At 39.0% G+C, this 17,059-nt stretch overlaps 3 protein-coding genes across 10 annotated transcripts; 2 read left to right on the forward strand and 1 right to left on the reverse strand.

The window, feature by feature from the left end:
- Positions 1-294: 294 nt before the first annotated feature.
- On the forward strand, positions 295-8,868 carry LOC112191580 (ubiquitin carboxyl-terminal hydrolase 8). The gene is made up of 13 exons (XM_024330941.2): positions 295-672; positions 784-975; positions 1,525-1,666; positions 2,689-2,748; positions 2,849-2,944; positions 4,107-4,454; positions 4,547-4,687; positions 4,795-4,965; positions 5,063-5,320; positions 5,549-5,697; positions 6,966-7,499; positions 7,706-7,979; positions 8,348-8,868. The coding sequence occupies exons 1-13, from the start codon at positions 314-316 to the stop codon at positions 8,462-8,464; spliced, it is 2,841 nt and encodes a 946-aa protein (XP_024186709.1). The 5' UTR covers positions 295-313; the 3' UTR covers positions 8,465-8,868.
- A 518-nt stretch (positions 8,869-9,386) lies between these two features.
- Positions 9,387-12,157, forward strand: LOC112191582 (dihydroneopterin aldolase 2). Of its 8 annotated transcripts, none has more exons than XM_024330949.2 (5): positions 9,387-9,590; positions 10,286-10,511; positions 10,628-10,734; positions 11,140-11,338; positions 11,724-12,157. In XM_024330949.2, exons 3-5 carry the CDS (start codon positions 10,716-10,718, stop codon positions 11,926-11,928), a joined length of 423 nt encoding a protein of 140 aa, XP_024186717.1. In that variant the 5' UTR covers positions 9,387-9,590; positions 10,286-10,511; positions 10,628-10,715; the 3' UTR covers positions 11,929-12,157. The 8 variants fall into 8 exon arrangements, with proteins under 8 accessions (XP_024186717.1, XP_024186718.1, XP_024186719.1 ...); XM_024330950.2 differs by having other exon boundaries at positions 10,286-10,506; XM_024330951.2 differs by having other exon boundaries at positions 10,286-10,436.
- Positions 12,158-14,079: 1,922 nt separating this feature from the next.
- On the reverse strand, positions 14,080-16,056 carry LOC112191581 (L-ascorbate oxidase homolog). Its single transcript, XM_024330944.2, has one exon. The coding sequence runs from the start codon at positions 15,916-15,918 to the stop codon at positions 14,257-14,259; it is 1,662 nt and encodes a 553-aa protein (XP_024186712.1). The 5' UTR covers positions 15,919-16,056; the 3' UTR covers positions 14,080-14,256.
- Positions 16,057-17,059: the final 1,003 nt, after the last annotated feature.

The following is a 17,059-nucleotide window of genomic DNA, read 5'->3' on the forward strand; positions in this document are numbered from 1 at the left end:
AACATGCCATCAATTTTGTACGAATATGTTCCATCTCATTATCGACATAAATGAATGAATTGACGCTCTGAGAGACTGAAAATATGATATTACTTGCCCACCCTAAGCAAAACGGAGTGGGCCGACCCGAACTATTTGACTTTTTTTTTTTAAATATCGATTTGACTTTGTTGCGACTTGAAAGAAATTGAGTGGGTCCCTCAAAGTTAGAAAGTGGGGAAATTACCAAAAAGGACAGAGAGGGAAGAAAAGTTGCAAAAAGCATATTGGGTGTAAATAGGGTCCCTACCGAAAAGTGGTAGTGGGTATTATTATGACCCAACTCTCGGAAAAGCTCCGTCTGTGTGTCTTCCTTCTTCTGTACAATCCAACCCGGTTTCTCTCTCCTCCTAAGCAGCTCTTGGCCACTCTCTCCGTCTCCACGCTCCACCTCTGCAAGTCCCTCGCACGCGCCCTCGCCTCCAAAACCCTAGCCCTCTTCTTCTTCTTCTTCTTCTTCTTCGCCATGGACGACCCCTTCCCCTTCGCCTCTGCCGACGGCGACAACGACGGCTGGGACTTCGACCTCCAGTCCCGCAACCGCGCCCAGCGCCCCCGCCTCCTCCACGACTACGACGACGACGACGACGTTTCCGACAATGCCGTCGATAAGGTCTACCTCGTTCCCTACAGGTAACGCAGAGAGAGAGAGAGAGAGAGAGTCGTCTCTGACTTGGCTGTGTTCTTATTTGAATGGCCGTGGGATTTGATTTCTTTGTTCGCATTGCTTGCTTTGGATTTCAGGTGGTGGAAGGAGGTTCGGACCGAAGACTATGATCGTGGCGAAGGGGTATTGTACAGCACTTCGCCGGAGGAAGACGACTCCGGCTCGGAAATTGTGTTGAGTTTGAGGAAGAGGGACTCTGCAGAAGAAGGGTTTTCAGGTCGCGAGTATGCCTTGGTCCCTGAAGCGACATGGTGCCGCGCACTCATACGGTTAGGAAACTTTCTTCTATTAATTTGTTCCTAATTCTGGTATCTCTTAACTTATAATTGCTTGATTAGGGCACGCTTTAGATTTTTAGGGTTTAGAAGTTGGAGAGACTAGTACATTGCTCTGGTATAAGTCTTAACTGTTTGTTTACTTGTCTGGATTCCATTACATGTGCACTCTCCAATGCGATGAATATGGTAAGCAACATTTTCAGCAAGAGCTAAGCTGTTTAATTTTTCCGTAATTTATTTGAATTGCCTGCCTTGATTACTGTATTGTAAAACGGCAACAAGGGGAAACCTTGGGTGTAATAATAGTTGGCGGAGCTTAAAGGGCAGATCTGATCAGAGCTTTCTTGTTTGCACCACTTGAAGTGACTTGAAAAGTTAATTTCTATTCATATATACATTACTTAATAGTTTTTATGTGATGGCTGCTTTCTCTTCCGGCCCCCTTGTGTCTATTTGTGCACCACTGTTGTCATGTAATCTCTATTATGGAGTGGCCTGGCCTACCTTGTAGTGGCATTTATTAGTCTTCTCTTCTTGTAGGCATTATGATTTTAATACAGCAGCAATGGATAATGTGAGCTTCTTTGGTGACGAAGAGTTTTTAAAGGATGTCTTTTCTTTACAAATTAGGCTCTTTGTTTCCTGGGAAACAAATTCATTGGTTGTAAAGATCAGCCAAAAGGTTAGTTTTATTATTGAACCCTATTCTGTAACCCTTTGCTCTCGTTATAGTTCTGTAATAGATGAATTCTGATAATTAGTTATGGAAGTGGGATAGTTTTGGATCTTAATTTGATTATATGGATTGCTGCAGTTGTTGACATATAAATGTCTGGGAGAATAATACTCTAGATTCGGCTGAGCATAATAGAAACTTCGAAAGTGGAATTATTGGTGCTCTTGATATGATAGATATGCAAAGGGTCTAAATCCTTCATATGCACTGTTCCTAATTTAATTTAATACAAGAATTAGATATCTGATTGGAATGGTTCTGTGATATTTGGTGGAAACTTGGTGAATATGGTTTTATGGGGATGGTACAATCCTACTGGAAGAAATGTCATATTGGGTAAGAGGAGTCAGGTTAAGAAATACAGAAACAATAAGTGGCAACATAATAATTTTGATCGATAGTTTGACTTATTGCAGTTGGACTTGAAGCATGAGTAGTTACTTCTTTTGATGTAAAGTGCTGTATGCTGTATGGTTGGTGTGACATTGTGATCCTACTGAAATTTGGACTGTTAAATTTCTCTTTATTTTCTTTTAACACTATACTTGTGAGTTGTGACATGAATATGCTTCTTGCTGAAAAATGCATATGATAAGTTTCTGTGCTTGGGTCAAATTACTCTGGGATGAAATAGTAACGCTGTTCAGTGCGGTCAGCAGCAATAGTTCGCATTAGGATGTACTAGCGCAGTGGTAGTTGGGTAAAGTCTATGCAACTAGGCAATGTATCGATAGGTATAGTGGCTTAAGCAACAGAGTATTTATTATTCTCTCCTCAGTCACCCAAAAATGCAAGGATTTATCTCTAGCATACAAGTTGTAATTATTAGGAAATAGTGATGACGTGTATGATTGGTGGATTATTCCTTGAATGTCTTATGTGTCCTTGCTTAATAGCTCAAACCACATCTGTTTCTTTAATTTTAGATCGGTTTCTTATCCTATCTGACTATAGAGTGCAATTTTCAGGATAATGCGGTTGATTCTTTCAAGAGAGCCTGCATTATTTTCAGTTCAGAGCCTGAGCCAGTGAGTGAATTGACAATAACCATTTACAAATATTCTAAACAGCATTATGCACAATTGTTTTATGTGTTGATATTCACTTGTTCATGAATTGATTGGACAGTTGCATATTTGGGACTTCTCAGGGCAGACAACCCAATTTTTCATGAATGACAGAATTAGTTTGCCAAATGACATTCCTGGACAACTGAACAAAGAGGTGAATCAATTTTATATGCCTTTTTTTTTCTTTCCTTTCTAATCTTGTCTTTACTTTCACCAGCAAGTGGCGACAAGAAATGTTAGGTTGTTGAAATATAATGTGAATTTGAATAGATGAATAACACTTGTGTCTATGAGGTCTTCCATATAGAGGGAAGGATGAATGAAGAAGAAAACCAACTTTTACATTTGGTAATATATTTACTTTTACTTGTAAGTGTCTGTGAGCATTAGGATGTAAATAGAGTTACCCTTTAGTTTTAGCTGTACCTTGTCATATCAGAGAATTTCTTGTCACCTATGCCGGTGACTCTTGTTTTTGGTTTTTTGGTTCCTTTGTTTTCTACCCTTTCCGTCTGGCACTGAAGCATCTTCTCATAGGAAGATCACTGTTACAAGGCATAAAATGCTCTTGGGAAACACTGACCAGAGATGGCCAAAAGTTGTTCCGGCATGTTGTGCCTGACACTGTTAAGGGGACTGGATTCAGATAGAAGGGAGAATTAAAGCACAACATGCCTTTCTGTGATGGTCATTTTTACTATTTATATCACAATACGATGAATAGCAGTTTTTATCTCATTGTACTTCTTTAGGCCTATGACTTCTTAACTCAGTCTGCTTTATTGTGAAATTAGGCATCCTATCAGATTTTTATTGAAGGTTATGCTGGTGATTGCTATTATAATATGAAGTAGGTCATTCTTGAAGTTCAGCACCATGCATATCTGCATTGAGCAACACTGAGTAGCTTGTATGAATTGTTAATAACTGTCTGTTTTATCAATATCTTTAGCTTTAGAGGGGTAACCAAATCAGGTGGATTTGAATTCAGACGAAAACAGAATATCAAATTCTGCTTGTATAACAACCGTCTTGGCAAGTTTATGTAAATTATGCTTCATGAATAAAACCTTAACTTCAGCACTTGAAGGTTCCTCAAAGTCGGTGATCTTCTTCCTAGTTGAATCATGAATTCTTGAATGTTTTTCAAAAGGACCGGAGGCATAGTATAGAAGAATGCAGATTTTTATATTACAAATGTCTAAGCAACTTAATTTTGAATGCGCATTGTGCATTAGAGATATAGACATATATCTTTGTGGCAGACTAAACTCCAAAGCTCAGCCACATACCTTATTTTCATGCTTTCTTTGCAGATTGTCCTGGAATTGCATCTTCATGGATTTTCAGAGGTCAGAGGTTGGAGGAGTGATGACATGGCTGAAAACCACTTCAGTATTGATGGTTGTATTAGTGGTGGCTCTTCTAAAATGAATGGGAACATTTACTACGTCAATCCCTACTTAAACTCAAGCAACTCCTGGCGAAGTGCTGTTATGTATAGAGGAGTTGGTTCTTTAGGCTTAACTGGTATAAAGAATCTTGGGAATACTTGTTTTATGAACAGTGCAATCCAATGTTTGGTGCACACTCCAAAGCTTGTTGACTATTTTCTAGGAGATTACCGGAAGGACATGAACTATCAGAACCCATTGGGAATGAAAGTATGTAATTGAACGAAGCTTTCTTAGTTTCCATTTTAAATAGTGAAATCTTTACTTTCGTTGATTCCATGATACTAAATCCTCAATTTCAGGGAGAGCTTGCTTTTGCATTTGGAGAATTATTGAGGAGATTATGGGCTCCGGGTGCAAGGCCAGTGGCTCCAAGAATGTTCAAGCAAAAACTTGCCAGTTTTGCTCCTCAATTCAGTGGCTATAATCAACATGATTCCCAGGTTAGTGAGTAATTTTGGTTATCTGTAGTTCCTAGGTACATTTATTTACTTTTGTTTTGTGTGGTAAATAAGTTCGTCATTGTAATTTGGTGAAGTGTTTCATTTAGGAACTCCTTGCTTTTTTGCTGGATGGTCTCCATGAAGATCTAAATCGTGTGAAATGCAAGCCATATTTTGAAGCTAAAGATGCAGAGGGCCGTCCAGATGAAGAAGTGGCGGAAGAATATTGGCGGAATCACCTTGCTCGCAATGATTCCATTATTGTTAATGCATACCAGGTAAGTTGTCTTGTTTAAATGCTTTTTCATTTTGACATTAAATTTCTACCTATATCTACCAATTAAGTTCGGTGGATCAAATTCATTTTCATTGTAGGGTCAATACCGGTCAAAATTGGTTTGCCCCGATTGCAACAAGGTGTCCATTACATTTGACCCATTTATGTATCTATCACTGCCATTACCTTCTACAACAATGCGGAGTATGACTTTGACGGTTTTAAGCACAGATGGTGCTGCGTTGCCTACTACATTTACTGTAACAGTGCCAAAGAGTGGGAAGCTCGTGGATCTTACTGAAGCCTTAAGTATTGCCTGTTCTCTAAGAGATGATGAAACCCTGTTGGTGGCTGAGGTATTTACTGAATGTTCTCTGTTGCATGTCGTTGGGGCGGGTGGGAATGACAATTGTATGTCTGTATGGATGGGATGCATGACGACAAGTATGTCATGTGGCAGTCGTGATCCTGTCTGCATTGTTCGCCTTTCGAAAATGATTTGGCTTTTTGTGCTTTCACCTCTCACATTCTGTTCACATCTTAGATTTTGCCAATTGCTAATGCTTTGACCTCTTTGTTTGTAGATATACCAGTGTCGCATATTTCGTCTATTGGAGGATCCATCTGATTCATTAGCCTTTGTTAGAGACGCTGACAAACTGGTTGCTTATCGCTTACCAAAAGATTTTGAGCGATCACACTTGGTTGTGTTTCTTCATCAGGAGAAGGGAAAGTAAGTTTTAGTTGATTTCTGAAATAAATCATCACTTCTTTATACAAAATTCAAAAGAGTGATACTGCTTTAAATTTTCATGCTGTGATTAGTTAATTTGCTTTTCTCCTTCCCTCCTATACTGTGCCTAACCAAAAATATTATTGAAATAAATGAACGACCTAAAGAATCTGTGGGATTACAAATTAGCTGGGGGTATTTTGGGAGTGGGAGATGTTCAATGCGATATCCTCTTTACATTTATATGTACTCAAGGTACTATGTCTGATAAAGAAAAGATATTTTGATAAAGAAAAGATATTTTCTTCTATTTAAGGATCTAATGCAATTTAGGCAGGGAAAGACACATGATGTGGATGCAAAATAATAGAAGCTGTTTCTTACAGCTGACTAGAATATACGTTTAGTACAAAATATACCCTATTTGTCGGTTCAGCCTATTCTTCAAAATCAGTTTGTGTACGTTTAACTCCATGAACAATGTCAGTGATTTTGTATGTGCTATATAGACGGCTTCATTAAAAAAAATTTATTAGCTGATGTTATGTGAAGTATTCTTTTCACTTATTTGTGCTGTAGTGAAAGGGTAGTAATTGTTCAGAGTATTCTATTAATGTTTTATATTCTTCAAGATAAATGTCATATGGTAATGAGAATTGCATCCCACAGTTAAATCAGTCAACTTGATTATGACCTTTAAAAGGTTTTTGAGCTTCAAAATTGTTGCAATTATCTCCTTTGTTTTGTGTGTGTGTGTTTTTTTTTGTGTGTGCTTCCTTTCCTTCGGTTTCTTTTGATTTATCCTCTTGAATGTTCGTATTTAATTCGCAAGTCTTTGTTTCTTATTCTGCATTTTAGGTTGTAAATACCTTTTGCGTATTGTTTTCATTTTTCCTTTAACATGCTAAAGGGATGTCGAAGGTTTTTTTTTTTTTTTTGGTTGCTGCATAATAATACAAGGCTCCAATAGCACTTTATTTGTAAGTACATGGCTCTGGCCAAAAATGCAATAATCTCATAACACATTCGGTAAATTGGTGTTTATTTTAGATAGACTTTGACCATCGTCTGTTGATTATGAATTATATCTTTTATTCCCTTTTTTTTTTTCCCAGTTGTGATCTCTTGAAAAGATCAAGTATTGTTTGCATGTTTATGTTTTCAGTAATGAAAATTTTGTTATTTTGTCATTGTTTCTAGGATTTTTTTATTGTTTTTGTTATTATTTTTCTTTAAACTACTAAATACTTTTTTCCGTCTGCGATCAGGTATTACTATAATCAAGACACAATTGGTATCCCACTTTTAGCAAGGGTGTCTGATCCTTGTTATGGATCTGATATTCGCAACGAATTCCTAAATAATTTAAATCCATTCTTGAAGCCTGATGGAGATATATCAGATGTTTTTGATGATGATTCTAGAAACTGTGCTAATGAAAACTCTAACAAGGAGGATGACAGTAGTCCTACAGTTTGGGATAATGATTCTGACACAGACAGGGGAACAATGGGTGAAGTGCTGTTGGATACTGACTTCAAATTTTACTTAGCAGATACAAGAAAGGAAATAGAGTTGAATCAGCTGATAGAGGTCTCACGGTTGCCTGTGATACCAAGGCCTAAGATACTGGAGGTGATTGTTTTATGGACAGATGAGATGATTAACAAGTATGATACACGCCTTCTAAACTCTTTGCCAGAGGTCTTCAACATTTTCACGAGTAGTGAAGAATCTGTTTCCCTGTACAAATGCCTTGAGGCCTTTCTGAAGGAAGAACCTCTAGGACCTGAAGACATGTGGTTAGTGTCTGTTCATTTGAAATCACAAGCACAAAAATGTCATGTCTTATTGAATTATGAAATTATTTTTATGAATTTTTCTTTTTTTTTGTGAGTGTTTTTGTTCTTGTTTTCTAATGTTAATTTTGTTCTTATTGTTATTATTGTAATGATGAATTGCAGTTTCCTGGTGCCTATTTAATACTGATTTTGCAATTATATTACAGGTTCTGCCCTAGCTGCAAGACTCCTCGGCAAGCCAGCAAAAAGTTAGATCTTTGGAGATTGCCTGAGATATTGGTTATTCATCTGAAAAGATTCTCGTATGACCATTATTTTAAGAACAAGCTAGAAACATTAGTTGATTTTCCCATTTATGATATGGACATCTCAACATACATTACCCACCGCAGTAACCAGTTATCCAGTCGATACATGTTGTACGCAATCAGTAATCACTATGGTGGCTTGGGTGGTGGTCACTATACGGCATTTGTTCATGTAAGTGTTGTTTAATCTATTGTTGGAAGTACCTTTTGTGAATTGAATACTGTCATGAAACTTGGACTGCAAATATAGTTTAAGGCGTGGTAACATAATATATGTATCCAATTTTTAAGTTTCAGTTTTTGGAGCTGTAGGTTTCAGATTCTTTATTTTTTTTTCTAAATGAGAAAGAAATATATCACTGCTAGTTGTAACTTTTTGAACCTTAAAACAGAAACACTCACTTGTCTTGTAGCTGTTACTTTTTCTCAGACCTGATTAGCAGGATTGTGGAGTGCCTTTTTACTATAAAATGTTTGCTGTTCTTCTCTTCATGGACCCTCTGGATGACATGTATTTTCTAACCACCTTATTCCATGCAGCTCGGTAAGGGCTCATGGTATGAGTTTGACGATGACAGAGTTTCTGCTGTTAATGTGGAGAGGATTAAGACTTCGGCAGCATATGTTCTTTTCTACCGAAGAGTACCAGATGTATAGACATATCACAATTGTATAGTTCATTAATGATTGGGAAACAGTAGAGGAACAACACCCTGCTTAGAGGAGAGATGTAGAGAAGGAACACAAATGGTTCATGTTGTACAGCATTTGGTGTCAGTGAGTGAGCCATAATAGCATTTTTAGAAAGGGTCATAGTAGCAGTAGGAGAAGCGGCAAAGAGATGCTTCGAGAAGGGGAAGACAGCATCACTTCTTTGGTTTTTGTTTTAGATGTATATATTTTTCATACAGAAAAACATTGAAATTACATCAATTGCAATAGGATGTGTCTTTCCTTTCAATTGGTATTTGTAATGGTGCCTATTGTCTGTCACTTTAATGATACCGCATTTGAGTTGGTGTTTGACTAGGGTCTCCATCAATCTCATTGCACTTTGTTTTTGTTTTTTTTTTTTCTGATCAAAATTTTTTAAGTTCTCGACCGAGATGAGAGGTTTTTCCGGTAGCTATCTCAACTCTCTAGTGCTGAGGTTTTTCCGGTCTGTTTGCCATACACCTATCAGGCTCATCCTTTAGGTATTCGGAGTTCTGGGCATTTTTTCAGATGAGGAAGAGACATTTGGAAAGTGCAATAACATTGTACTTGACACTAATAATGTGGATTCTACTTTGGTAGAAATTAGTGTTCATGAAGCTAAGTTCTTTTGGGGTGATCTAGAAAATGAAGAACCCTTGGTCATTATACATGTGCTCAGGCTGAGATAAGTAATTTGTGTTCTTGGTCAAACTCTGAAAGATGAGAATCTTCTTAAGTTTATTTTAAAGTCTCAAATAATGACTAGTGGCACCAGTGTTAGCAAATAATGATAGTGCCTCTTACAAAAAAAAAAGAAAAAGAAGAAAAGAAAAAGAATATCGAAAATTCAAATTGTTCCTTTTAAATCTTATATCATCCAAGTGGAACCTTATATAATTCGAAAACACGACCACCCTTCATAACGGGGCAGCGATAGTTGTAACTTACAACTTGTATGGAGTGCACTCTCTGCCTCTCTCGTAGACTCCATCTCTCTCTTCTTCATCCAAACCCACAATTTCAGGGTGAGAGAATCTGAGCTGGGATTGGGTTCTGAAGTGCTAATTGGGATTCGGGTGGAAACAAGGTACCATCTCTGATCTCTCTCTTTAGTTCTCACTTTGTCTTTATTGCTTTGATTAATCTGTGCTCTTTTGTTGTTGAAAGTATGGATCTTGATGGATTAAATGATTGAATTTGTATCATTGGGTTTGGTTGTTGCTTCTCTCTGGAGTGTTTGCAAACAACGAAATTATAGTTTGTTTTTGTTGCTTACGGGTAGTGAAGGCAAACCCGTAATCTGGGTTTTTGCTTCTCTCTCATGTCTTTACTGTTTTAGTGTTAGATTAGTAGGGCAAATAGATAAGCCGCAAATGTTATGAGATTGTTAATGACTTGATCGGGCCATATGGTGGTGGAATTGAGAGGATGCTTGAGGAGTCACCGGCTGTGGCTGTTAAACGTGAGAAGCTGAACAAGAGTATCTAGAAGCTGAGGGACTCTAAGGAGGTTGTGGCCAAGATTATGGATGGCATCATTAGCTATCGTGATTAAACTAGCGATCTACTAGCTAGCGCTAAGAGTTGCATTTTGGGATTTGTGGGGATGTTTGTTTCTGCTTGAGGAACTCGTTTTGTATTTCGGTTATGTTATTTGGATTTGTAGCTGTTATGTTTATCTTCTTGATTTCGTTCATGTTATTTTGATTTCCTTTTGTATTTGAATGTTAAAATGTTATGAATTTCCAGCGGCTCTTAACGGGTTACGGGTCTTAATTTCCAGTTGCTTTGAAAAAAAAAAAAAATGCTTACGAGTCTTAACGGGTTCCAACGGATAACCAGCAAACCCGCCGGGTTTAGCCCGCGAAACCCGTTAAGCTAACGGGCTGTTACCGGGTCGACCAGTTAAGAACCCGCACGTTGCCAGGCCTCTTGTAAGCACTCACTCTCCAGAATTGACAGTGTTGTCTACTTATTCTCTCCGACTACTTGTCCGGCTTTCAGGTTCAGTTGAGTTCTATACTTACATGAAATAATCCAAGAATTGATCGAACGTGGGATTTTTAGATTTTTGCATCTATCTGTAAATTTGGTTTCTGAATGACTCTTCTTGTTTGGTCCTCAGATTTTGTTCTGGGTCTACCTCAATTTAGTGAGTTCTCCAAAATCAAGCTTTGCTGTAAGCCCTTCTTGCAGGTCTCAGTATAATACCAATGGCTGCTTCTGTGACTGGTAAGTGAACTCTGCTCGTAAGTCGTACCTAGTTACAGTTTATTATCTAACTTTTGTTAAAGTGACAAAGATGTAATCCAGAAACCTTTTTTTTTCTGTTGGATATTTACAACTAGGTTATGGGTTCTGAAATCTTTGTACTTGGGGTGATATTAGCTCTATTGGGTTTTTGTTGAGTTTAGACCATGGTTGGTTGTGGAATTTTTATCTATCCTAGAATTCAATTGAGGTATTAGGAGTTTATAACTTACCAAGCAAAGTCAATTTTGCCCAGTAATGTGGTTATTTGGCTTTGTATATGGTTTAAGAGAATAGTCTCCTTTCCATTGTGTGTGTGTTTTAATGCTCTGTGATATTCTTTTCAGCCATTTAGAGATAATAAGAATTGATTTTCATCAGGAACAGCACATGAAGATGCTGCAATTAGAGGGGGAGATAAGCTTGTACTAAGGGGTTTGAAGTTCCATGGTTTCCATGGGGTGAAGCCAGAAGAAAGGAAGTTGGGTCAGAAGTTTCTGATAGATGTTGATGCTTGGATGGATCTTCGGGTGGCCGGAAGATCTGATCAGTTGTCAGACACCATTAGCTACACCGAAATTTATCGGTCAGTAATTGCGCATCATCTTCTACATTTCCTTTATCTTGGAAGCCCGTATATTGGTGTTCTAGTCAATTGCTGTAATTCAGCATTTTCACATTGTTGTCAAATAATTACCTCATTTTGATATGGCTTTGAAAAACTTATGTCTTTCTTTAATAAATTCTGTTTTAATTCAGTGGCTGTGCTCTAGTCTGATAAATACATTATGATTACTCATAGTTGCTTGTCAAATATGTAAAATTGAAGTACACCTGTGGAGCTAGGCACCAGTAGGTTGTATGCCCAAAACAAAAACTTGATACAATATGCTTCTCATTTTATGGGCCAATTAAGGTTTTCTCATATTGTTATTGGATATGTTTTGATGATTTAAATTTGTATACCACAGCATTGTAAAAGAGGTTGTAGAAGGGCCACCTCATAATCTTCTGGAGTCTGTTGCTGAACTCATTGCATCTACCACTCTGAAAAACTATCCCCAGATATCTGCTGTCTCTGTGAAAGTTGGAAAGCCTCACGTTGCTGTTCATGGTCCTCTTGATTACTTGGGCGTTGAGATATTTAGATACAGAAGTATTGATGCACCGAACTAAAGATTTTATCATTTAATCTATGTCCACATGATAGCCTGAAACAGGTTTGCTTTGCGTGTTTATTTTTATTTATTTTTGTTCCTTTCAAACACTTGGTGGGGATTCTTGTTCTATTGTTTGAACCAGAGCACAGGTGACTGTAGTTCCTTCTCACGCTTATGCTTATTTATTGAATTATTATTATTTTTTTTTAATTTATGATTTATGATATGTGATTCATTTCTTTTACCCATTTCACTTTTCGGGAAGAGTTTAGCAACTTCCTTAATTTATAAAGTACTAAAATATTAGCTTAGATGTCTCCTTAGTTTTCAAATGTCCTTTGTGCCATCAAATCTGTCTATTTTTCTATTGATTTATTTCTCTGAGCGACCACATGATGTTACTTTTCAGCTACTTATCCAATATCTATTCTTCATTTCTTAGTTATTAAATTCCATACCAACAGTCCAAATTCCGGTTTCAGCAGTTACGTTGCAGTGAATATGAATTTGTAGTTTTGTCCATCTCACCGGTTACTTTATGATTTTACTAGTGGTCTAGTTTTTGGTCTTGTATGCTTGAAATGACAGGGAATGGTTTAAAAGTGATAGGGAAAACCTGTCTTTGGTGGTCTCAACTGTGAAATCAGTCAAATCACACTGATTGACACCTTTGAGATTTTTGACAGATTGAGTGCGTCTCATTGTATTTGTTAGCTTTAAGCCTTTAACTGAATCCTGATTTTAAGTACCAACTTTTCTGTGTGATTTTTGCATGGTAAGTTTGTGCAGCTCTGCTGTACCAAATGATGAGTGTGTGCCGGGTATTGGTGGTATTTCTTGAGGAACCTGCAGAGGTACATTCTCCATAGTAATTAGCAGCTTACAATTTCTATTCAGTTATCTATGTTAGGCAAGGTATGAAACCATACTCTGGGGAGTCATGCCTGGATATTTGCCCACTCTAGAACTACTGTATAAATATCACTAGTATTTGCAATTGCAGAGACAAGTTAGTTTCTGGCCATCAGAGCGAATACTTTTGTAGGACATTCGACATGTGTGATGCAGCTATAGCAATACCAAACTTGGTTGTTCTTTCCTTAGCAATACCAAACTTGGTTGTTCTTTCCTTAATTTGTGTGTGTGTGTGTGTGATGCAGCTATAGCAATACCAAACTTGGTTGTTCTTTCCATAATTTGTGTGTGTGTGGTAGGGCTGGGCTCGGGTCGGGCCGGGCCCGGAAATTAGTGAGACCGAGACTGAACCCGAAACTATCGGTTTGGGCCGGTTCGGTCTTTTTGTAAACTGAAAACCGACAGAAACCGAACCCATTCGGGCCGGTTCGGTTTTCGGGCTTTTTCGGGCCCAAACGTTTATTTCCACCGAAAAACAAAAACGAAACATTTTTTTTTCCTTTTCTAATGCCCAACACCACATTATTGTATATGTTACATGTGATCAAGATAAAGATTTCATTTAGCTACAAAATCAAAGGCCACCCGCAGCCACGGGGCCCCTGGATGGGTCTCTTTCTGGCAACCTAATATAAGGTGTGTCACTGTGTTGTAATATGTAAATTGTAAAGTATCACTAGAATATAACTATCCTAATGGAAACTACAAGGGAACCTTTCCAGGTTGTACATTGGAACGTTTTACAAGTCATCCTGCAAAGAAAAGAGAAAGGAAAACTTATGTAAGAAGTCATATATCTAAAACAATAAGCAAATACATGAATTCGGGTCGGTTCGGGCTTTCGGGCCCTGAAAATATGGAACCCGAGACCGAACCGATTACATGAATTCGGGTCGGGCTTTAGACCGAACCGAAAATAGAAAAACCGAACCGAATCGGGCTTTTTTCCTCAGTTTGGGTCGGGTCCTCAGTCTTTCGGGTCCGGACGCCCAGCCCTAGTGTGTGTGGTGGGGGTTGTGGAAGGAGCCTAACCCAACCTGTTTATAATTTCGTATTCTTGTAATTGTCAAGCATGGTGAACCCAAATGTGCGAGTATACAGATGAATTGCTGACCTTCCCAGGATATATTCTGTCAAGTGAATATAAATGCAAGTACGTTGCAGAAACAAAATATAACTAATTTTGATCTGTTCAATGACCTTGCCTAGATAACTGGTTTGAAAATTGTAATTCAGAGACACAAGATAAAGGTACCACGCTTACTTAAATAATAATAATAATAAATAAATAAATAAATAAATAAAGATACCGTGCAGGATTAGATAGAAGTTCGAATTTATTGCAGTTTGGAAAGGGTTGATATACAGATCTATCAACCACTCCATTGTCTAGATGATGACTGCTCCTCTATATACACGTATAGATACTTTAAGGGCCGTATGGAGGGGGTTGAGGGAGACCCTTGACGATGCCACAGAGAGGTGTCTGGTCTAGCAGCATGTACTCGTCCCTCAGAGAGCGTGCGACATTTTCAACACTCAGGTAGAGCTGTTGTCCTAGGTACGCCCTCTCCGGCTGTGCTGACCTCAAGTTCCACATTCCAGCGTTGTCGAATGTCAACATAATGGCGGCCCATGAGCCAGGATACACGTGGACGGTGTGTCTGCTTATGGCGTCAAGAAGGTTGTAGTTCCTTCTCTTCTCTGGTGCCCACCTCCCAAACTCAATGGCAGTGGGAAAGAAGGCGAATCCATCCAGATGCCATGACTGAATGCTCTTCTCGTGGTTCTCAAAGATAATCTCCACAAAGTCCCGGTAGGTTTGGTTGACAACATTAGGTGCTAAGGTGATCTTGTCTTCTGCTTCGGCTGAGGGCTCGTCCTTGATGATGTCGTACTTGAAGACCTTGTCCGCAACTCCAAAGTACTGGGCATACTTGAGTGGAGTTTCAGTGTCAATGTGGGAGACTCCATTTATGGCATAACGCAGCTTGCCATCAACCTTGCGGGCAGAGTTGACGAGCTTGATGGTGCGGGTGATGTTGATGGCACCATAGTGATAGGAGCCTTGAGGGTTAGGCCTGGCAGCACTGGCAGTGAGGTTCCATCTGAAGGAGCGGGCTTGGTTGAGAGACCAAGCCAATCCCACAGGAGGCGAAGGGAGTTCGGGGCTTGCAGGACCCTTGCCGTTGGTGTATCGGATAATGCCTAAACCAGTGAGCATAGTCTTGGTGAAGCGGGTGTCAGCCACCATGTAGTAGTCCATAGGTTCTTTGTCAGCCGTGACAAGCGCCGAAAAGCATTGCCCGAGATGCACATCAAGAGACTCGTATATGTTCTGGACGACGTGAGAGCCTTCCATCTCAACAAGCTTCATTGTGTGGCCTTGGATCCTGAAGTTGAGCGAGTTCTTGAGACCAACATTGCAGACTCTGAACTTGTAGGTCTTTCCGGGCGTCATGTTGAAGAGGGGCTCATCAGTGCCATCTCCCTTTGCGTTCTTGCCATTAATGAGGACACCGTCTGGCCTTCCCATGGAGCGACCCATGTCCAATTGTTTCCTGAGACTGCTGTGGCTTTTGGTGTACCAGTCGCCGATGAGGACGGTGTAGTCATCCTCGGGATCAGCATATGGAACTGGGATCAAGAGACGACTGTTAATGCGGAGGCCACCGAAGGCACCACCTGCTCTGTGCATGGCAGTGATGGGATAGTAGAAATAGCTTCCAATCTGGTCCTTCACTTGGAAGTGGTACGTGTAGTTCTGACCAGGAGGAATAGGGCACATAGTCCCTGGTGTTCCATCTTGCCATGAATTCTTCTTCTGTTGGATTCCATTCCATGTGAACATCAATGGTTCATCAAGGTTGTTGAAGACATTGATGACGATGTTGTTGTTGGTGGTGGAGTTAATGTTAGGTCCCGGAAACTCGCCGTTGATGAGAATGCCTTGCTGGGGGACTCCTAGGGGAGAGATGGTTCCATAGGTTACATTCCATGTGAAGAAAAGGTAAGGATCCTCACCATGAACAACTGAGATTACGCCAATCGAGAGGCACAACAGCAGCAATTTCATGGTCATGGAACCCATCTCTCTGGCTCTGCAAGTCAACCCTTTCCAAACGCAATAAATCTTTTTTTCTGTTTCTTTTTCTTTATCCCTAAATTCCTATCCCTATTTTATTCTTAGGACATGGGAAGAAGATTGGGAGATCTTCTTCTTCTTTGTTTCCTTAAAGGGTCCCCAACCTCCTCCCTTTTATACTATTCATTGCGATATTCTGAACCATTCAAACCGTCCGGGATTGTCTCTGAACTAGCTCACCCTTTGTTAGGTTCCGCGTGATTGAACAAAACAATAATAACAATTATTTACCAAAAATGATAACATCATGTAGTGAAAAAGAAAATAAAATCATGCATTAACCACACAAAACAATAACAAAACAAATCGTCATTCTCTCCTGCGAAACCGTCAAAAAGATCTCTCTCCTCCCCACATTTTCCAAACGTAAATTGATTCTGGTGGAAATTAAGAGAGGGCACATCCTTTCTCTTTCTGTTGAATTAATTCTGGTGGAAAATTAATTCCATGAGTCTAGGACATACACTTAGGAAATTGGGAAATTGCAGAGAGTGCCGTAGCTACAATTTTCTAAAACAAAGTTTAAACTAGTAAGCTACTAGAAAACTGGTTTTAAAGACCATATCAAGAGTGCCACAGTATTACAATTGTTATGAAGGAAGCAAAGTTACCACTTAGTTATTTGGACCGATCGACTTGTATAATTCAGATTTTTCACAGCAAATTATCGTCTATCTCTGTTGATAAGGATTCCAATTTGCACCATCCATCATATAGAGCTGAAAATGAAAAGCAAAAGAACAAACAAAGGAGAGAGTGAAAAGAGTAAATGTACACGGATAATATTTTCGATCTCTTATATATTTCTATGTAGTATGTACTCTACCGTTTCTATATACAGGACGAGTTACATTTTCCTTTTATTTTATTTTTATTACACAATAACATATCGTCTTTGGATTGACTCAGGATATTCAAATTATTATTCATGTCTGCCACAAAACCAAATGATCGTGCCAAAGGATACTTTTTCCAAAAGAGTGGAGTGGCCTCTCAAACTTCTCTCTCTTTGAGAAACCCTAAAGCCGGCGGCGGATCTTTTTGACCGGAAATCACTCTTGTCTTGCGGAGGCTTGACGTTTGGGCT

This window comes from Rosa chinensis, chromosome 3 (assembly GCF_002994745.2).
Source record: "Rosa chinensis cultivar Old Blush chromosome 3, RchiOBHm-V2, whole genome shotgun sequence".
NCBI lineage: Eukaryota > Viridiplantae > Streptophyta > Magnoliopsida > Rosales > Rosaceae > Rosa > Rosa chinensis.

Bases quoted from the DNA above. Each gene is read 5' to 3' on its own strand.
- LOC112191580 (XM_024330941.2), top strand. From the start codon at position 314: ATGACCCAACTCTCGGAAAAGCTCCGTCTGTGTGTCTTCCTTCTTCTG. The intron at 1,667-2,688 runs GTTAGTTTTATT...TGCAATTTTCAG, and splicing joins TTGTAAAGATCAGCCAAAAG to GATAATGCGGTTGATTCTTT. The intron at 4,688-4,794 runs GTTAGTGAGTAA...TGTTTCATTTAG, and splicing joins ATAATCAACATGATTCCCAG to GAACTCCTTGCTTTTTTGCT.
- LOC112191582 (XM_040515956.1), top strand. The intron at 11,339-11,723 runs GTCAGTAATTGC...TGTATACCACAG, and splicing joins AGCTACACCGAAATTTATCG to CATTGTAAAAGAGGTTGTAG.
- LOC112191581 (XM_024330944.2), bottom strand. From the start codon at position 15,918: ATGGGTTCCATGACCATGAAATTGCTGCTGTTGTGCCTCTCGATTGGC.